We start from the raw sequence: 21,560 nt of genomic DNA on the forward strand, positions 1-21,560 counted from the left end.
AGCTTTATGCCAACAGAATGATCTTATATTACTTTAACTTCAGAATAAGTCATGTTTGTGTTTTTTCTTTTCTTTGGTAAATCTCAGTTGGACGTTATCCTGGAGCTCACCTCGGTGTTGGTAAGAAAATCCTCATGTCCTACAGATTACAGTAATGCTAGCAAATGTGCACAGCACTGAGAAGAAAATCAAAAATACATTCACCTGTTGGAGAGCATACAGAGCAGAAACAGTCTTTTTTGTTTGTTTGTTTTACAACATTACTGATCTGTGAAAGGCAGATGGAATAATTCCTGACTCTTGGAGCTGAGGCGCAGAGCTCCTCCATCCAGATAAATAAACAGCCCGTCTGAAGTCTGAATGATGATATTTGTTGGTGAACTGCAGCTGGACAACAAAGTGAGCTTTTTGTTGTTTTCATAGGAGGCTACAGATCTCTGGGAGTAGGAGGCAGAGCCGGTCTGAAGCCAGGTGGATATGGAACCCAGGGAGCTTACGGTACATCACCAAACCCCCACAGTTTACTTGTCTTAACCCTCCTCTGGTCTCCTTTTGTTGACTTGGTTAATGTGCATAAAAAATTTAAAAATAAATACAGTTTAGTAATAGTTTTCTATCTGTCTCCTGGTTGCAGGTGCCAGTCTGGGACCAGGGATGGCGCTGGGAACTGGTCTTTCTAATGGACTGGGACTGGGTTTGGGCCAGGCAGGCAAACGTGGTAATACGGACATACAAAGGAAGATGGCGTCCAGCAGATAATATTTTAATAGAGGTTTTAGTCAGGCGTTGACATGCTCATTTTGTGTGCTCCTCCTCCTATTGGAAGAAGGTGATAGTTGTATTTTTCTGCACCAATGACAGTTTAGCAACAGTTGAATCAAAATCTGTCGATGCCTGTGAGGTTGTTTTCTTACGTTGCCAATCAGATGTAATAAAACCAGATCCATAATATGTATTCCTGCCAATTCACCAAAACAAGAGAAGAAAATAGCCAATAAGAATACAGCAAATTTCCATAGTTAAAGTGCATTTTTTGACTTTAATTTTACATAAGATTATCTCTACTTTTTGATCCTATTTTAATGTTAATATACAATATTTACACATAAAAAAATGAAATTACCTTTGATAATATAGTGCAAAACTAGGCATATATAATTCATTATACAATTTAAAAAAAATTAATAAATAATTAATATTTTTAGATCCAATACATCAGTGAAAGCAGTCACTCAAAATTTTAGTTTTGAAAACTTTGGCAATTATGTCAATTTTTAATTTATGGAGAAAAATTATATAAATTTACATTATTTTTAAAAAAAAATTAAGTAATTCTATTTCTTATCCAAATACAGACTTTGACACTTAAAAAATAGCATAATAATTACCTGTTTTTGAAGAATACTTAAGTTATTATGCCGATTTTTTTTAAGAGCTTCAAGCAGTCAGATGTGGTTTGTTGCAAGTTCAGATTTGTTTTTTTTCCTATTCACACATCACAGCAGAATTCTTGGCATCGGTCCTTTAGGTAAAACCTTCAGGGCTTTAATGAAATCAGATTTATGAGATGTGTGGAAACATTGAGTCTTCATCATCTCTTGTATTCATGTGTGTTTATTATAAATTTCACCCTTCAAACATGCAGACAGATCTCATATTAACAGACGCTTATATGCTGTAGGAATCTTTGTAAATAGGAATTAACTCTGTTTTTTTGACTTTCCAGCTTATGGCGCTGCCCTCGGCACTGGGCCAGGTAGGTAATTATGTGGTTTGTTCCATAGTTTCTTTATGCTGCGTTTCCAAATGAAAGTAAACTCACTCTTTCATGGGTCTCTGCTTGTTTGTTGCGTAAATCTCGGCTAAGTGTCTCTTTGCCAACACGTCTGTGAACGTGATATATGGAGCAGATCGTATCTCGCCAAATAAATTATGTGTCCTTGTAAAACAGAGAAAACCCCAGGACATCGGTGATGTAATCAGAGTGCTTGTCTGATTTAAAGATGAACTGTGCTCTTTTTTTCTTTGCCAGGATATGGAGGTTTAACAGGCATCGGCTATCCTGGAGCCCGGCCAGGTAAGAGTCCTGTCTTACCTCAGGTGCCCTCTCATATGTGTGGGCTGCAGGGTGTTTTCTTGTTGCTCTAGCCTTAAACACTTCATCCAAAGTCATGCAGTAACATCAGGTTCCACAGAAGCTGGGTAGTTTTTGCAGAATCACAGCCAACATTTTTGATAGAGCCACTTTTGTCCTGTTCTACTGAACTTAAGGTCTTTTCTTTGCAATAATGAAAAAGACTACTTCCTCTAAAACATTGGTGATAATGTCAGTGCTGGTTTGCTCTGTGAGTTAGCGTGTGCAGTGAACTCAACGACAGTCCTCCCATCTGCTTTCATCAGGGGTTTTACCTGAGTATCCCACTGGACAGGGGGCCAAGGAACAAAAACCGGGTAACATCTTCACCGCAGTCGACTGTGGTGATCGTGTGTGTCAGGCTGTCTTTGTTCTGTGTTGTACTTGTCTGCAACCTCTGTGAAATCGTCGCCTGGTGTTTCACCGATGTGGAATTCATGTTGGCATGAAATCACATCCATCGAATGTAACGTTGCTGTGTTTGTTCTGTGTGCACAGGCGAGACTGTGTTTGTCTGTCAGCGTTTCATCTGTGCTGCATGTTGCATGAGCTCCGAGCTCCTCCAGCTTCATCTTCAGTCTGTGGGTTAATAAGAGTTGATGTGTGGGGAGGACTCAGGGCTGTGGTTTACAGGAGCTGAAGGGCTGCAGGAAAACAGGTTAAGCAAACTAAATGCACAGTAACAACTTGATTTTATAATACGATTGAAATGATGCTCTAATGACGGTGAAAGGTGCAGTTTGCTACGTTAAGTTTGTAATCATTTCTACAGAACGTACCTCGAATTTTGCTGATATTTTACTTATCAGGGTAAAAACTAATTATTCACACATGCTTCATTTGACTTTTGGCAGGAATGTCAGGTTACCGTGAGCCATGAAAATTTCTAATCTGCTGCATTATTCTGATTCTGTCACACAGTGACTTAGTTATTTTCTGCACGATAACATCTTTGTTGTTTTAAACAAACATGATTAGTGAAACTCAGTTGTAAAAATTGGATTATTTCAGTCTCCTGGCAAATATTTTTCAGTTCACTGTTGACTGAAGCCTCCTGCTGTGCGTTATTAAGCTTTGTGTATCAGTTGTCTTTGTCACACACTGATGCTGTTGGAGTCAGGAGTTGTCTTGTGCTGTGACTCTGGTGTGTTTTATGGCATTTCAACAATTTGGGATGGCAACGTTTTGCTGCCATGGCATGTTTTGTATGTTGATGTCATCGCAAGTGTGAGTCCTAATTATGGTGATGATTCTGTCCTTTGAAACTGGACTAATTTCAGACCATAATAGATTTTGTCTCGTCTCTGTTTGGTTTTGAATCGCCTTCATTTGAGCACTGATTCTTCTGCTGATGATGTGTTATATTGCATCGAATGCAATGATACACACATCAGTGAAGTAGAATTAAAAAACAGATCAGTGAACATTTTTGCCTCTGGCTGCTACAGTTGTCTCTGATCCAACATAGAAGTGGTGCATGCATGATGATATTTCTCTGCCAGGTGCAGCAGATTTGATTGGACCTGAGCTGGCCAGTCTGGGCCAAACTGTTCAAGACCGTAAGAGAGAAATGAGCAGAGCTTTAGGTCACTCATATGGAAAACAAGACAGAATGCTTGGACCTGAAATGCCCAACATGAGGAGAAGCGGTGTATTCGGTCCCACTGTTCCTGAATTGCATGCAGGAAGGGAGATCAAAAACCTCAATCCAATAGTTCAGTCACCACATCTTGGGACTCCTCTTGATAAACAGAGTGACATTCTTGGTCTAGCTGTTCCACAAGCACAAGGAGGACAAACTCATGACCCTTCGATCTTTAAAAGAAAAGGGACAACAAGTCATGAAGCTGCACTGGCAGCTGGAGGTGTAAGAAGACAACTGAATCTAGATAAAGACACCATCAAAAGTCTGGGTTCTTCTTCTGATTTGTCTATTCAACAAAATCCTCGAACCCGAAACTGTGGCCCTGGTGTTGATTTGTCAGGCATATTGGACAGGAATCGCTTTAAGCTTTTTGGTTCGGAAACTCAAAGGAGTCAAAGTTTGCAGCCTCAGACACACGTTGGTGAACAGAGCGAACATCTTGGAAACGTAAAGCCACAAGTAAAAGAAGAGAAAAGCTATCAGCTCCCTCTTTCACAAGCACCGGATAGAATCAGCATTTATTCTGCAGCAGACAAGCAGGGAGTCAAAGGACTGGTGGCTAGGAATGGACTCCAAATCCGCGGCACCGTCACTGTCGAGAACCGTAGACACGACGCTCCAAACCTTCAAGTACAAGCAGGGGGGCGCTATGGAGCAGTGGTCCCTGGTGCAACTGGAACCCAGAGTTTAGGAATCCTCTCAGCCGGAGCAGGACAGGAGGCTCAGGGCTTCACTGCAGATGTTCACGATGCAAAAAGCCTTTCTCTAGCTGAACATGATGTGAAAAAGCCAAAAGCTCTCCATATCCCAGGGCAGACTGGGAGGAATAACCAGGCAGCAAGTAAGAGCAAAGCTTTGTCTTTTTCATCATCTAAAAGTCATTTTTTACCTTTCAGATTTGGCTTTTTTATGGTCCACTCTTGAGATCTACACTGTGCCAGTCTCCTAAATTACACAGATTGCTCTTATTTGCTTTTTTTTTTTTAATTCTACATAACAGTTTTTACTCCTTTTGTTTCATTTGGTAATGACATCTTTCACATGTGGCTGTAGTTTTTGCAAAGTGTCTCTACAAATGTTATCTTACATGAACCCTCTAAACTATCGAAAATATCTCAGATACATCCAACCAAGAAGTATTATAGCTATGGGATGCTATCTAGTTTTGCATGATAGTGGTCATCTTGTGGCAAGAAACGCCTTTGCACAAGTTATCAGAAATGTAAGACTTGGTCCTTTAGCGTTTCATTAAGATGTCAACAACCTGACCAACACTTTATAGACGGGAGTCTGTAATGAACCAGTCAGATTTTAATTTAACCCTCTAACCACCAAGTTTTTTTGCTCCTGTCACTATGGGCTCCATTTTCAATGCAGTATGAAGTCTGCACCTCAGTGGAAACAATCATGGATGGAAAGATGTAGTAAACAATTGCTTGATGTCTAAAATAGCTTTATAAAAATGACCTGCAGGTGTAGTGACCAGAAACAGTTAAACTGTGAGAGTGGATGTGTTTTTCTTGGTACGCTGAATGGAGTCTTTGTTTAATTTCCCATTTGCACTGATGGAAATTCAAGACTTAATCATTGGGAGGCTGAAGCTTCACGGATCCTTTAATGAGAACACAAATCAGTTTTCTGCTGTAAAGGTCGTAACCCAGAGAATATAACTGACTGCAGAGTGAGTCGATAATGCATTTCTGCTGTGCGTCTTTAGTCATGTAAATCTGCCATCTCTTGAACGTCACAGGATCGAAGATACTTTAAAAATATCTACCCTATCTTGACTTTATGAATAATTAATGGATCAGACATTATTGGTCTGATGTTGCAGGGCCTTCAACAGCAAACAATAATAACACCTGCTAATAACTTTAAAAAACGTTATCTATTTCACTCTGAGCATAAGACCTAACTTCAATGTTACAGCTTTGTTAGACCTCTAAAACAGCCCTGAATACATCTGGCCAAATGAAGGCCAGTTGTAGCTTCTAATGTCTTCGTTACATCATTTATTCATCACAAAAACAATTGTAAATATCTAAGATCCACAGTTTAAGTTCATATTTTGTATTTTAATTATTTGGTTTCGAATGGTTACGTCACTGCTAAGTATAGCCCAGTTTTTGCCCAAACAGTATTGAATATTTGTTTCCCCAAAACAACTGTTAATATGTGGTAATGCAGAGTAGAATAATATGATACAATTAATAGATTGATCAAAATATATTCTCTAGTTAGCAGCAGAGATGCACTACAAAGTATAAACCCAATTACAACACAGTTTCATGGGTGATATTAGAGCTGCAACAGTTAGTTTAAGTTATCAACTAATAATGAGGAACTTTATGACAATCAAGTGTCAATTCTCTGATTCCAGCTTTTAACTTGAATACATTCTGGTTTTGTTCCTCCTCTGTGACGGTAAAATGAATATCTTTGAGTTGTGCACAAAATAAGATATTTAAAGACATTATCTTGGGCTTTTGGCAACACTATTGGGCATTTTGTTTTTACAGTTTTCTGATGTCTAAACAAACAACTAGTTGATTAATCAAGAAAATAATCAAAAAATTAACTGACCATGAATACAGCCATTCCATACAGCCCTGTGTATAAAATCATATGTATAGTTGTTTCATGTAATACAGTTTCTAGACTCTGAAATAATGACTCACTGCGATCATACTTGGTACATTTGTCAAAAGAGGATTTTGTAATATTCACTAATACCTTAAGCTGTATATTGTATGACTCATTTGAAGCAGTTGAGGATCTCTTAATCACTTATCTGACTGTGTGCTCAAAGAGGTTCCAATCAGAGAGGAAATCTACACTTCATCCAGTCTGTGTTTGTTAATCTGCTTATATTGACACGGCATTTATCCCAGTGCTGTAATGCTGGTTTGACTGTGAGTGATGGTGAAACGGAGCACATCCGACAATATGTCTGTGTCTATCTGGGTTGCCTCTGACTCATTGTTCGGGTTGTCATATACTCGTATTTTGATGGTTCAACATCTGGTGTTGTGGGTTTTGGGATTCAGTCCGGGAAAATTACTGTCCAGTGGAGAGGATGCTAAAAATAGCACCCAGTTCAAACAAAGATTCAGACATTTATTGTGTCTGGTGTCAGCTCCATGTGTCCCGTCTGCAGAAACCGCTGCATCTTCAGATGAAGAGACTATTGAATGAAGAGTCTTGTTACAGTTTTCCAGCAGAATCGTGTATATTCCTTTCCTTTTTTAGTAAAACTGGGTTGAATTTGTGAAATTTAAAGGTGTTTAATTAAATGCTTCACTGAGTAAACAGCAATATGATTACCTCTACATTTTAAGTGTTAAGTTTTGAAAGACATACAGGTGATTTTGTTGAACTTCTGTCTAACTTCTCCACAGGTTACATGGGTGGAGCAGGAAACTATCTGGGAGCAAGCCTGGGTGCTGGTGGATATGGACCAGGTAATGGTGGATAATGACACATAACACATGAAAAGTAGCAGTGCTGCTTATGGTAAATATTTCACATTCCACCCACAGGTTTGGGTCAGGGAGCATATCTGGGTGGTGCAGCAGGCAAACTTGGAGGTAAGAATCTGTGTTTTCCTTTGTTTTTCTTTACTTTGTCTTGCTTATTTGGATTCATGTGCTAATTTTGCTCCTTTGCATCTCAACTCATATCTCTCTCTACAAAATAACATCAACATCTGTTTCCTTTTAAGCATTTGAAAACAGCTGAATTCCTTATTCAGTTTTTCCCACACGTTACATGTTTTTCTGTTTCTGTTGTCAGACAATGGAATGAGAATAAAATAGTGACTGAAATGCACCCCATTAAGACTACACCTTAACCAGCAATCACTTCAGAGCCATTTCCAAGTTGCAGTTCTCAACCGTTAAACTACTGATTTTATAACCACAATGTTGTCTCATAAACTCACTAAACATGAGTTAAAAACTACAGCTTTGTTGTGAACATGGCAATAATTCCATATCCAGAAGTCTGTGTTGTCTACTGTACAGTCAACTGTTTAGCTCTGCTCTAGCAATCACAGATGCAGAGAGAGTCTTCTTCCTGAAGGGGGCGTGGACAGCAGCAGCTCAGCTTTATTTAAAGCTACAAGCACTGAAGCAATCCATTTAGAGCAGGGCTTAAACCAGAAGTAATACAGTCTTGGTGATATTAACCATCTTATATGCACTATTTTACATTTAAAAACATACGTGAGGCTTTGTTTAATTTGCTAAAAGGGGACACAACATGGGTTGTTTACTGTGAGAGCGATGTGGTCTTGTAATTTAACTTGCAGCAAGAAAGTGAACAAAATATTTCCCAAAATGTCAAAGTATTGCCTTAAGGGCCTCTTCCACAGACCCAGTGATCTTATGCAAATGTAGAAGTCAGAAACCACCCACACTTATTAAGAAAATCAGGATTTGTTTTTCTCCACTTTAATGTTGTAGTTCAGAATGTGAGTGGAGCTGAGGACTGAACCAGGCAGCAGAAACTCAGCTGCTACTCCTGCTTTGCCTTGTAAACCAATAATTTGCTTGTGAGTCACACTCGAGAGAAGAAAAGCTCTGTCATCTTCACCTTCCTCTAAAGGTCACGCCAGAAGCTGCCTTTCCTTTCTGGTGAATAATTAATATGGCTTTTTAAAAACTGCAAGACAACAACAACGAATGATTACTCACAAATTGTTTCAGTCCTCCTGTGAATGTCTCTTTGTTTTCTCTTTTCCGTTTTGCATGTCCGTGCAAGAAATTAATGTCTTTAGAGCTGGCCAAGTTTTTTTATTTGTTCTTAGTTAAATGATGTCTTTTGTTAAACAAACACGGTCTGGGTCACACAGTTTGCTTTGAATGTGTGTTATGACAGGCTATGGGGAGGGAGCAACAGGATACCTTGGTGCTGTGGCAGGCAACGGCTTCGGTAGGTGGAAGCACCGAGAAATTTCATGTTTCTTCTACCAGTCAGATTAAATTGGGGGCGGCATGGCACAGTGGGTAGAGTGGCTGTCTTGTAACTGGAAGGTTGCCAGTTTGATCCTTGGCCCGTTGTGCTCATGTCGAGGTGTCCCTGAGCAAGACACCGAACCCCTAATTGCTCCTGGTGGGTCGTGGTTAGCGCCTTGCATGGCAGCTTCCACCATCAGTGTGTGTGAATGTGACGTATCATGTAAAGCGCTGTTACTTTGAGACGTGAATTGACTATGACAGAGGATCACTCTTCATTGTGTTTGGTGTCAAAAAGGCATCAAAGTCATCACTGTAGAGTGTTGAGATAGGCTTATTTTTAATTTTGCTTTTATTGCAGGTGGAGATGGTGCTAAAGCTTTGTCTACAGGTATTTAACATGCATGCTTGACACTCTCAGATATTTCCTCTCTCTTTATCTTAACGTATTTCATCTTCTCTCAACAGGTTATGGCAATGGTTACCCCGATGGTTATGGAGCTGGTGAGTGCTGTCTAAAACCAAAAAGGGGGAAACTCAGTCTACTGAAAGAGTCATTAGCTTACAGATTTAATTAATTAGAACTATGTTTCAGGGCTTGGTTACCCTGCAGAGTTAGCTGATGGTGCTGAGAACAAAGCAGGGAAGAGTGAAGGTAACAACTTCCAGGAGTTGGTATAAACTGGCACTAACCCGTAGATGCTTAACCTGCAAAGTGTGACAGCAAAGAATATAGCAAGAAAAACGCTTGTTAACATGACCAGTGTGGTGTTTTATCCACTGGGTGTAGCTATTGTCTCTTATTTATAGAAGCTGACCAGTTGAATCTGGTGGCTTCTGACATCTTGCTCCCGTAGATGCTTTTAATTTGAAGGTTTCCTACTGATCAGGTAACATTTGACCAGTATCTCACAAGTATGTTTACCTAATCTGTTTATTTTCCAGCTCTCAGTACAGGAGGCTACGCTGGGCCGCTCCAGGGGGCGTATGGTAAGAAATTTAAGAATGGAGCAGCAATAAGGACACACTTAATATATGTCCCTTTAGCTGCCATGCCTGTCTTTAAGGCTGTTTAATCCAAATAAACTACAAGTAAAGATTTAAAAAAAATGAAAAAAGGTAGAACACAGCTACAGACTGTAATGAAGAAAACAACACAGTTTCCATCAGAATACAGATTATAAAGCTACACTGAAAAATTCTGTTTTTTCTCATTTATATGCCACATTTCTGCCAAATCTCTTGCTTCATTTTTATTATACAAGTCATGGGAAACATGGCCGCCCATTCAGCAACAAGAGCGCAGTCTGAAAATGTTTTCAGGGAAAGCTTGACACAACTGCCCCTCTCGTCTTCTTTCAGGAGCGCCCGGTGCAGGCCTGGATGCAACTGGTGGCAAATATGGTGAGCAGCACTGACATGACCTCATCCCTCTGTCACAGTATTACTCAGGCTTCTGTCGAAGTGACTTTCAAACGTCTGAGTCAGACTTGACCCGGTGGCCTGAGCACAGCTGGCTGGCGGCCTTTGCGGGTTAAAGGGTGGAAAGAGACCAGAGATATGAGTCAGTTTGACCATGTGATGATTTCTTTTTCCCCCTCTGCAGGAGGAGGAGCTGCTCAGGTTCCTTATGGTAATGCTCCGGTGATTCCTGCCGGACTGGAAGGTGGGGCCTGCATGTGTTTGCAACTTTATTTGCAACCATTATCACTGTGAAGCAAAACATATTTCCATCACAAATCAATTGGAAATAGTCATTGCTGACTCTTGGCAGATTTGACCACTTTTGTTGAGCAGTTTTAAGACTTGCACTAAGAGGGTTGTATGTATTTGTCCTATATGTCCATCTACTTTCTTGCTCATTCTCATATCTGTGCAGTAAATGTGTAGCAGCATGTTTCTCTTTGGTTTATGGACAAATTACAAAAGTTGTTTTGCTAAGCTAAGCTAAGGTAATCCACTGATCCACTGCATTCAAGAAATGTATTGACCTTAATATTTAACTCTTAAGCAAATCATTTAATTTCCACAGATGGTTAAATGTTCCTTCAGGTAGCTATGACTGTAATACTTCATAGTCAATTTAAATCACTAGCTAACTCTGTGATAAAGTCAGACTAACTATGAGTTAAACAAAAAATTGACTCGACCACAGTGTGATAAATGGTCATTGTATAAGCATAAAAATGGAACTTTGCAGTAGTTCAGGAAGTCAGTTTTAGTTACAAGCACAAACTGCATGTAAAAGGTGGATGTAGTCAATGCACAAGTCACTTAAACCTGCATTGTTTCAAACAGCCAGCAGGGGCGACTCCTCTGGTTGCAAGAAAAAGTCAAATTGTATAAAAGTCTATGAAAAAACGAGCCTACTTCTCACTTGATTTGCGACCCCAGTGAACATTGTACTAACAAGTTTATGGTCTCAATTGCTAGATTCAAGACTTCCTCGGTACAGCAGGGTGTTCATTTTGTAAATTATGGTCCTATTTAGGGGAAAATACACAATAAAGGAGGGTATGTTTTAGTGGCTGGGCTGCCATGTGATTGACAGGTTGACATATTAACATGCATAGAGTCCTCATATGTCACATCTGGTTTCAAAAGAACAAGATAGCAATGGCTAAATTCCAAACCTAAGGCTTTACAACGGTTTTTGCAGAAACTAGTCAGAGCAAGTACGTACATCTTTTACATATAGTTTGGGATCAGAAGCACTTTTCTGTCCAATTCTTTAACAATTCTGTCCATTTTATGCAATTATCAGGCTTTATAACTGAGGCAGCTTTCAGTCATTCTGCTTGCTTTACATGCACCAGATAATGCTCAGTAAATAAAATTCCAAAAAGATAAGATACAATAATACTTGAATGGAAAGTAAGAAGTAAAAGTGGCAGTGATTCTGAGTAAAATAACACACTACAATTAATTATTGCACGTGAAAACAGAACCAAATACTGATACATAGCTCCTACGCCAGCCTCTGAAGATCGTCTCCCCTCCTCCTCACCCACCTTCTTCTTAAAAAAAAAAACGAAAGAAGGTATACTTGGTTCATGCTTCGTTCATGTGAATGCTGTAGATCTCAGACTCTTCTAGGGGAGAAGTGATCTCTGGGTGTGGTTTACACTTGTCTACAGTCACTCGAGCAGAGTTACTGTCAAATATAAATGTTATTCTAAATAAACTGTTAGGTCTTACACCTATAATACTATTACAAATATCACAGGAAATAATGCTAACAAACGTCACGTATTTGAAACTAAGTTTTTTATCTTCATATATCGGGACACTTTGGTGTGTATCATCTACACAAGACTTGTTAACTGAAATGTAATTTTAAGGGACCATAAATGCTGCACAGTGTGAGAATGAAAAAAAAATCAACACCTCTGACTTTGTTGGTGTTAAAATGAAAACCTCTAACAACAAAATACAAAAACGGTCTCATTTGGTTGCATCCTGTCAGTTCACCACAACATCACAGCTACCAAAACTGTTAAATTCTCCTATTTAACATGCGTCCTTTCCTCAGGTGATGGCGGCTACCCCTACGGCGCTCAGCATCTCAGCCTCGGTGCTGAAGGCGCAAAAACCGCCAACAAATATGGTGAGAGATTGCGTACATGAGCAACAGTGTGACAAACTGAGTGTGATGGAAAAGTACCGTTACTGAGAAGTGTCAGTTTTCTTTAACCAGTTAAGTCCCGATGAGGTTAAAACTTTTAAACAGAGAATAATGAAATCGAATAGGAGCATTAGGTGTATACAGTGTCTTATGATCTCAGCAAAGAATGTGATACATGTATGTTCCGTGTGTTCCTTATGGCTGACCATTGTTACGTCTGTTGAATTATTTACATGTTCTGTGTTGTTTCAGGTGCTGGTGCAGGATATGGAGCTCAGCAAACAGGTGAATTTACATTCCCCCACCATCGAAGAAACACAAACATCCTGTCACACAAATCTAAAAGCCCCTCTGGATGTCTTTATACACCAGTCCATCAGGTCAAGTCGAATGTATTTTTAAGGCACATTTGAAACAACACAAGTCAAACCAAAGTGCAATACAGTTATAAATAGCAGCCCTTCAGAGTGGCTACATGACATTTCTGAATAAGATCAGATGACAGTAAGGAAAAATAAAGGATACAACACTGTGAAAATTAAGTCAAGGTATCAACCTGCACTTGGGTTAAATGCGGAAGATAATAGCTGAGTCTTCAGCAACTCTCACATGAAAAGATAAACTGTTGTAAAAATTCAGAGCAGCTACTGTAAAAGCTCAATTGTCTCTAATTTTGTGTCCAGATCTTGAACTAGCATCTGGTTTGAAAATGTGAAGATTCTTATAAGTAAAAAGTTGCCAAACCATTTCATAGCTTAAAAACAAACAATAAAACCTTAAAATCAGTGCTAAAAGGGATAGGAAGCCAGTGGAGGGAGGCCAGTACTGGAGTTTACCCTGTTAAAAAACAAAACGGTTGCATTTTGTATGAACTTTAGATGCCCAGGAGCCAACTGCTCTACGTCCACATACAAACCTTTACAAAAGTACAGCCGAATTGTAATAAAGGAGGCAGACGGGCCTTCACTACTTCACTTTAGCTAAAGAGGAATTATGTCACACTCGAGAGTCGAGAGTCCCGTCAGGGTCATTGAAGAGGTGCGATCAGTGAACCATCATGATCTCAGTGTTATTTTCATTTAAACTGAGAAGGTTTGGCTGTATTAAAGTAACATGTTTATTTAACCAATATTTTTAGCATGGGTATGTCTTGCAAAATGACAATTTTTCTAAATGTATCCTTTAGCTTTCCTCAGCCCCTCTTGAAGTCCCAATTAATTATTTTGCAAATTTCTCTCGTCTGCGTCTTAACAGTCCAATTCCTGTTGTATTTGTTTCAGGTTATGGTGCTCAGCTAGGAGCTACTCAGGATGCCTTGGGTAAGAAAACCAAACACTTCCTCATTCATCAGCTTCCACACACTGGCAAACACACTCGTCATGTATGCTTGCACAATATAACTATTTACAACACATTTTCTGTGCAAAAAAAATGGTTTCTTATTTAATTATTGCATGGTTTTGCATGCATCTTAACCTTAGTGCGTTTTAACTGATTTCTTTCAAATATACAAACTGCGTCCTTCACAAAACTAATTTTTATAAAGATTTATTTGTGAAATGAACTCTGCACTCCCGATTGTTGTTTACTTGCTCTCAGCATGTACTTTGACTAAAACTGCTTGCACAGTAAAAGTACAACTGCATGCATTATGGATTATTTCCCACTTAAGAGTATGGAGTGAGGTGGCTAAGTCCTCTTAATGCAGGTGAAAAACCTTTTTTGCAAGTTTTAACGTAGCTGTCAAACCCCTGTTTGCTGCTGCTTTGTCATTCTGAGAACATTTCTGAACCTGAACTTGGCTGACTCTTTTCACAGCAGAGCAAACCGGCAAATATGGCGGTGTGAACGGAGCCCTTGGTAACGGCTACAAAGGTGAGAATGAAGGAAGCTTTACAGCTGATGCAAGAGGATGCAGCTAAGGCATTAAAGAACTATTAGGATGTAGTTTTCTTTTGTGGCTTTGAGCAAATCAACACATCTGTGGCTCATTTTTAAGGATATTTTTTATTTGTTCTGTTTAGACGATTAGAAAAGATGGACTTTTTTTGTCAAGTATTATTTGGTTTCTTTGTAATTGCACACATTCTGTTGTGGTTTGGTCTTCTCCTGATCCGGTATCTTTGTGTTCCTCCCCCCTCTGTCTTTGTCTGTGTCTTTAACCAGGCTAATTCAAATGACCTGGACCTCTCCACGTGGATCATTTCCATAATGTGTTCAGTGTAATGAGCTTCTTAAGCTTTTATTTTATGTGTTTTACTCAACTATGACCTGTTGGGTTTGTCCGTTTGTCCTTTTGTTTTTCTTCACCCCCTCGTCTTTCTCTGTAAGTGGACATCTGTTACTCATGTCTATTTGTCTTCCTCGTCCAAGAACCTGCTGGACCCCACCAGTTCAGTTCTGTCAGTGCTGAAGCCATTGGTGGTGATTGATGAACATAAATAGATGGAAAGTGCAAGAAATGTGTCTCTGTTTTAAAATAAAGATTAAAATTGTGATCTTTCTGTTGTAATCAAATATGTTATCTAATCAAATGACGTTAAACGGAAGTTTGCTAGTCAATATCTTCTGACATGTACTTGCACACATTGTTCTCTTTAATAGACCAAATGAAACCTCATCCGTGCACAGGAAGCTTCACCACTTCCCCTCCCATGTCAGGCGGCATTACCTCAGACAAACGGAGCACAAACACACCAATCAAAACTAAAAGGACCAAGATACAGCATCAAACAGTTACAATATTACAAGTTTATTCTGGAGTTTAGAAAACATGTATAGAAAAATCACCAATAATACTGAGATTAAAATACATAAAACACACTGATATATGTTGTAAATGTTTTATAAACACAGAAACGCTTCAAAGTGAATGCAATATATATTAACTCTGCAATGCAATTATTGAGTAATAAATATAGCTGCTAATATAGCTAATATATCTGCTAGATGTGATTTGCTGTCCTGAAAAAGAGCAAAAGATTTCAAACTGGCTCAAAGTATTGCTGTCTATACAGCACATAGAAACTGTACATTTGCATTTATAAGTGAAGTGGTTGAAAGAGATTATGCTGAAACATAAACTAAACATCACATAATTTGAACATTTTCTGCAGCTGAGTTGCAGTTTTGTCTCTTATCTTTTGGAATCTGTCATAACATTTTTCTTCATTGATAAAGCCTTTTGATTAAATTATTATCATCAATAAATCTAATTAAATGAGTGATGTTGCGCTGTAAGCTTCAGTAAAGCCAGATTTTGGCGCTATATCACATCATACTTTTGACTCTCAGCAGTCAGACTCTGGTTTTTCCATGAACTTGATTCGTCCACGAACACGCCCATCTCTAATAGGATGGCCTTTGGAATAGGATGGGCATGACGGGACACATACAGCTTCTTCAGACTGGGACTCATAGGTGTAGGTTTGTAGTCCATACACAAGTTTCCGCCCAGGCTCGGAGCACATTTCACCTCCCATTTGAAGTACAGCCGGCCGTGCTGGAGAACACACACATCCTCCTTGACTCCTGCAGTCAGAACTTGCTCGCATTCCCCCAACAAGTCGTCATCCCATTTGTTGTCTTCATCCCAGACTTCAAATCTCACTTTATTTGCCATCGACAGATCCTGTGTTCCCAAATCCACAACCATGTTCCAGTGTGGGTTGTTGTTGTTGTAGATGACATTAGTACGATAATCCTGTCCGCCGTAGAACACCTTCACGTATCCGTCCGTGGCCGTGGTGTGGTCGCCCCACAGATCGGAGGCCTGTTTGACTGTTATGGTGACCCGAGCCATGCCCTTACGGGTCGGACAGCAGTCTGGGGTCACAGCAGGGTCATTGTGACACTGGCAGACGCAGGGATCCCTGGAGTCGCTCTTTCTACCAGCCTGACAATGCTCACTGCAGTTCCTCATCAGGCCTTTCTCCAGGATGTAGTGACTGATGGCAGAGCGCAGGTTTTTGCGGACCGGTGTGTTAGTAGGCAGTAACTCGTGAAGCGACTCCAGAGAATACGACACTATGTCTGGATTCTGTGGTAGTGACTCCAACCATTCCTTGTAGGCCGACGGATTCTTGTCGGCAGAGAAGAGAAGGTCCGGCTCCGTGGTGTGGCCTCCCTTTATTTCTGTGAACCTGTAGAAGGCAGTGACATGACAGTTGGCTTTTCTGAGGCTGAAGGTAGCTTTTCATAAATTCAGTTAAGGTGTGGATAAAAGATTTGGCAGAATAGGAGCAAATGTTTCAAACCTGTCGTTGAAGAGGTCAGAGAAAGTCTTGCTATTGTCCATCTTACTCGAATCTTTGTTGCAGTGTTTTGTTTCAGCTTTCACAGAAACTTTGATGCTTGCGGATGCCTCAGCTTCCAGACACATCTCCACTTCCTCCACGCTGACGCCCTGCAGACTGGCCTGACACTGCCTGATGCTGGTCACAGATTCAACACTTCCCCCCAGCTTTACCTGTAATCATATATTTCAACACTTTCGGTGTGAACAAAGGTCAGACTTTCTACACATCATGTTGCCATGCGGTGGTTTACACTCACCTTGGTGATGTAATGGGTGCCAAAGTTGTCGATCAGTTTGTAAAATCGCTGTTTGTATTGAGCGTTGTAGATTTTGGGAAGTTGTTTCACTGCTCTGTTAAATTCTCTGTGCAGCTTGGGAGTGCTGGAAACTCTGTAGCTGTTGATATTGAGACAACAGACAAGAACAGACAGAACCGTATTAAGCAAAAGTGCAGTAGTTTTGTATTCACCTTTCAAAAATGCATGGCAAGTTTTTTAAGCTATATTTTGTTGAAAAAAATTTAAATCATGGAGGAAAAGAAAAATTCATTTACATGTAAATAATGGTAAATAATGTCCATAGCAAAGATCAGTGTTTTTTTTGTTTGTTTTGCTAAATTGCTGATAATATCTATTAAATTCAGAAAGAACACATTAATTTACATTTGCAAAACTTAAATCAAGTAATCTGTGCATGTCTATACTTAATGTTCAACTCAAAAATCTGCATTTTTACAGAAAATTAGTCACACTGCATTTATATTTTTTGCAGATTTTTTTACATTATTTTTTATTGTTTATGTATTTTTTAATGTTACAGTATTCTACCATACAACATGTGTTTTCTGGCATCATTGCTTCCAGATTTTTACAGTTTTATTATGGATTTTATTTTACAGTGTAGGTGTGTGGGGAATGACCTCGTCTTCTTACCTGTAGTACTCACAGGACATGCTGTGGGTTGCAAAGCTGAACTTGTCATTCTTTGTTTTCTCCATGGCGTAATCAGCCACTTTAGACTGAGAACCAGCCAGCATCACTGAGGCGCTTTTTTCACCTACATCAACATCTAGATTGACCTGCCAGTTGTTTTCAACAGAGGAGGAGCTGGATGTTACGAGAGACTCGCTGGATTTGTGTAGTTTGGTGGACACTTTCATGCTGCAGGACTGTTTTGCCCTCCAGTCCACCACTGACAGTGGCATCTTTTGCTGTTTCCTCTCCAGATAGGGGTTGCTGCACAGGGTGCAGGTTTTATCTTTGCGTTTCCACTGGTCCATGTTGAGCACAAAGGCGCCTTTGCGCTCCATTTTGGTGATGTCGAAGCCTTCCCCGGCCAAGTTGGTACCTGGAGCAAATTCTGCATCTGCACACTGTCTGGGTGTCCCTTCTATGCATGACTGATGGGAATGCTGAAGGAGGGACAGAATGAGGCCTGTCCAGAGGACAGTACTCAGCTGAAACATGCTGCCGTTAAGTTGGATGATGGAGGCAAACTGGGAAAGAAACAGTTTTAATAACATGAGCAAATCATTAGAGCACATTAAATCTTCCAATCTGATCATACAGTTTTTCCCTACAATCTGAATACAGGAATGCAGTAATATAAGTTTGCATACACTTGTAATGACCATTCCTGTAATGGCAGTTTTGAGTTTCCAGTGACTCCTGTAATTCTTAATTTATTGTGATGGAGTAATTGAAACACTTGCCTCTTTGTCACAGTCACACACAAAAAAATAGTCATACATTTTGGTGCATGTTGGCCCCTCAGCATTTAACCAATTTTTGTGGGACCTGTGCAGCCATTTCTCAGGGCTGCCAGAGCTTCTAAACTGGTGCTTTTCTCTCCCCTGAAAGAAGGTCTGCAGGTGCATTACTGCAATTTGAACATGTACAGGGGTTTGAGCCGTCCTAAAATGAGTTATTCCATCTGAAATCATCAAGGGCGTCCTGTTCAACCATCTGTGATCTGCTTGATACAGTTTTCATCATAAACTATGATACTGAAAATGGTATCTGTGAAATTTGGATTTCAAGTACTTTTCTAGATAGTCAGTTTTTCCCCCAGTTGCACTTCGACCCACTTTTAGCATGTTTTTTTTCCCCACAATACAATTTGAGGCTATGTTTAAACAATATTTAATCTCTTATTTGTCATCATGTAATTGATTCAGACTCTGCAGTATTAGACAAGTCTATTAAACAGGCTCTGATGGTGGGTGAGTAGAAATATGAAAAGTACCAACTCTGAGCTTACATTAACAAAAAAAACAAAATTACAAATGTCAACTAATGATATTGTCTGAAGCACATGTAGCTGCATGTCACGATGATACCAAACAAAACAGAATACTTTTTATAAGTTGAAATATTTGATCACGAAAATGAGAAGTTAGTTTTAGACAGCCTAATTTAAGTAAAACAAAGATCTGAAGTTTTAGAACAGTTGTCCTGTTTGCAGATGCTGAATTAATGGAATAATGTGAAATAACAGTGAACATTTCGGGCTTTTATCATCAGCCGTTCCCAAGATATTGCTGTTGGAACATGAAAGTCAATGTGGCCAAAAACGTGCTAAAAATTGGTCAACTTGCAAAAGTATTTGACATGTCAAGGTAAAATGTTGGATATCTTTATTAATATCCACATTATATCTTGTCAAAATTTCAGGCAGATCAGAGATGGTCAAGCAGAAACTATTCTAAAAATTCAGTTATTTGAAATGGAACTACCCTTTATGAGTCAGACTGGACGATGTAGGAAGTCCTGCCATAAAACGTGCATTTGTACGTGCAACCAATGAATGACACCTCACACCCTCTAATCAGCCCGATGTTCCAACTCTGAGTTGACTCAGAAAATCCAGATTCTGGTAAAGCTCTGCTTCTTTGTACCTCACTTTAAGTTGTTCTTTGGACGTACAGTGATTCTTCTGATCCTTCCAAGTGTCTAAAGTGTTTGGCTTGGATTTCCTTATCCATTATTCACACGTCTTTTGTCAAGTAACGAACCATCTTTCTTCAAGTATTCATATTTTGATTGATACACACTGTATACTTCCAGACGGTCCCTAAGGTCTTGGAAACCGTTGTTCTTTCACAGATTCTGTCCTTTGTGGACTCCAGCTGTAGACTGTACATAAAGTTGGACGAACCCTCTGTAATGTCACTTATAGGTTTTCTGAAGAGCAGTTTTGAGGCTCAGTGTCGTGGCCTGACTCCTTCTAACTTCTGGTGAATCCAAAGAGATGGAATGTCCTGTGATGGCACAGGGAAATTAGCAATATTGTCCCAAACCATTTTTTTTCTGCTGTAAAGTTGCATATTTTACCATGATTGTCTACGGGGATGAACTGAGCCAATTTGAAGAACGGCAGTTTTGGCACTTATCATTGATTTCATTGTTTAGCTGCAGAGGTTTCCACTTAATTGAAACTCCATTTCATACAAATTCCTGTCAGGTTTTCTCTCCTAGACATAACCAACAACTTTACAGTGTCAACATTTTCTATTATTGTTTCTTCTGTATTTGCTATAGCATTTAAGAGTCTGTCAGCACAAAGCCTTGGTGTCTGTTAACTGAACATTAGACCAGTTTCAGTTGTGAGTGAATCTTTAGTCTTCCTTTTGATTCTTTCTCTTGTGGTGCACCTCAAAGTCTAATCTACAATCTGTTTCGTTTCATTTGGGTTTGGTTTTAGAAATCGTCCCATCGCATGTTTTTATGACAGAGGAAATGTATGCAAAATAAAAAAGATATGCAAAGTGAGTTTCCCTCAAGAATGTTAACTTCTTGATGGCATTTGTCCACCTAAATGAGAATAAGAAAAGCCGGCCTAATTTTCAGCCTGGCAGTCTGTCTGTCAGTGGTTGAAACAACCTTTGTTCTTGGTCAAAATAAAAGGGTGTCTGTGGTGTATTTTTCTTCTCACTGTCACGTCTGGTCACTCTATTACCCTTTTAAATCCTGTATTGATGCCAGTGTTGGTACAGAAGTACTGGAGTCCAAAACATGATTGCCTTGCTGTTCTTAAATGCGCTCTGAAGATAAATGAACTTGACTTCCAGCATAATAGCTCACTGAACGTTTCAAGTTGCTGTTCTCACAAATGCAACATGAGTGAACTATACCAACACATTACACAAGGTGATAATAAATGACAGACAGATGATTGCAAAGACTCAGAACATTTCAGTGTTAGCAAAGCAGTGCAGACTCACCTTTATGTTGCTGGTTCAAACTGAATTTGTGAAATGGAGTGCTGAAAGAACGAATATCGGTGGTTGGTGTTTAAAAGATGAAGAAAGCAGAGCAGGGGGTGGTGGGGGGGTGAGGTGACAATGGTCTTTATGAGTGCAAGGGGAAAAATGTGGTTTGACAGTTTCATCTTTGCTGCTCAGTTCTGAGTAGGAGGAGCCAGTGGTCTATCAACAAACTCAAACAGTCAGCGAAAGCATGAACATCAGACTTGTTTTCCAGTCAGAAAGGAATCGGAGGTCACAGACCTGCCATTTCTCTGAAGTGGTGCTGGGTTGTGGCCATAAATAATCAGGAAAACGAGACCATCAGCTTCCAATCAGCAGTTTTATAACTTTATGACCAATCTAAAGCAACTTAATTGTTCTGTTATGATGAGCAGAGATAAAAATTGAAGTTCAATCTATGGGTGAGCAAGATATGAAGCAATTCAGCAGCAAATGCTAAAAAGAAAAACTTTTGAACACACAAAGTGGTGCAACATAACTGAGGATCTGATCATCTTAAGATGTAAATTTTATTTTTAAAAACTCAAAAGTACATTTAAACAGAAGAAAACCACAGAGAATAAACCACTGATATCACAAAATAATAAAAGCATGGGTGAAAATTGATGAATGCATGGATTCATACATACATTTTAAA

General features: G+C 39.5%; 2 protein-coding genes across 4 annotated transcripts in view; one reads left to right on the forward strand and one right to left on the reverse strand.

Annotated features, from left to right (window-relative positions):
* LOC110951535 (uncharacterized) overlaps positions 1–14,857 on the forward strand; it is a 42,194-nt gene extending 27,337 nt beyond the window's left edge. Inside the window, exons 7-25 of one of the 3 annotated variants that reach the window (XM_051941154.1) lie at positions 88–120; positions 424–498; positions 635–718; positions 1,727–1,756; positions 2,033–2,077; positions 2,401–2,451; positions 7,178–7,240; positions 7,319–7,366; positions 8,658–8,711; positions 9,096–9,125; positions 9,203–9,238; positions 9,680–9,724; positions 10,097–10,138; positions 10,341–10,400; positions 12,267–12,341; positions 12,612–12,644; positions 13,640–13,678; positions 14,178–14,234; positions 14,526–14,857. In XM_051941154.1, the coding sequence (XP_051797114.1) occupies positions 88–120; positions 424–498; positions 635–718; positions 1,727–1,756; positions 2,033–2,077; positions 2,401–2,451; positions 7,178–7,240; positions 7,319–7,366; positions 8,658–8,711; positions 9,096–9,125; positions 9,203–9,238; positions 9,680–9,724; positions 10,097–10,138; positions 10,341–10,400; positions 12,267–12,341; positions 12,612–12,644; positions 13,640–13,678; positions 14,178–14,234; positions 14,526–14,530 (905 nt within the window). In that variant the 3' untranslated portion in view covers positions 14,531–14,857. Of the gene's footprint in view, positions 1–87; positions 121–423; positions 499–634; positions 719–1,726; positions 1,757–2,032; positions 2,078–2,400; positions 2,452–3,484; positions 4,621–7,177; positions 7,241–7,318; positions 7,367–8,657; positions 8,712–9,095; positions 9,126–9,202; positions 9,239–9,679; positions 9,725–10,096; positions 10,139–10,340; positions 10,401–12,266; positions 12,342–12,611; positions 12,645–13,639; positions 13,679–14,177; positions 14,235–14,525 lie in introns of those variants that run through there. The other 2 variants (XM_051941155.1, XM_022194639.2) reach the window with 2 other exon arrangements.
* Positions 14,858–14,951: 94 nt separating this feature from the next.
* prf1.1 (perforin 1.1) lies at positions 14,952–21,012 on the reverse strand. Its single transcript, XM_051941160.1, has 5 exons — positions 20,879–21,012; positions 17,589–18,151; positions 16,914–17,052; positions 16,616–16,827; positions 14,952–16,501 (listed from the first exon to the last, which is right to left on the reverse strand). Exons 2-5 carry the CDS (start codon positions 18,119–18,121, stop codon positions 15,625–15,627), a joined length of 1,761 nt encoding a protein of 586 aa, XP_051797120.1. The 5' UTR covers positions 18,122–18,151; positions 20,879–21,012; the 3' UTR covers positions 14,952–15,624.
* Positions 21,013–21,560: the final 548 nt, after the last annotated feature.

This window comes from Acanthochromis polyacanthus, chromosome 21 (genome assembly GCF_021347895.1).
Source record: "Acanthochromis polyacanthus isolate Apoly-LR-REF ecotype Palm Island chromosome 21, KAUST_Apoly_ChrSc, whole genome shotgun sequence".
Lineage (NCBI taxonomy): Eukaryota > Metazoa > Chordata > Actinopteri > Pomacentridae > Acanthochromis > Acanthochromis polyacanthus.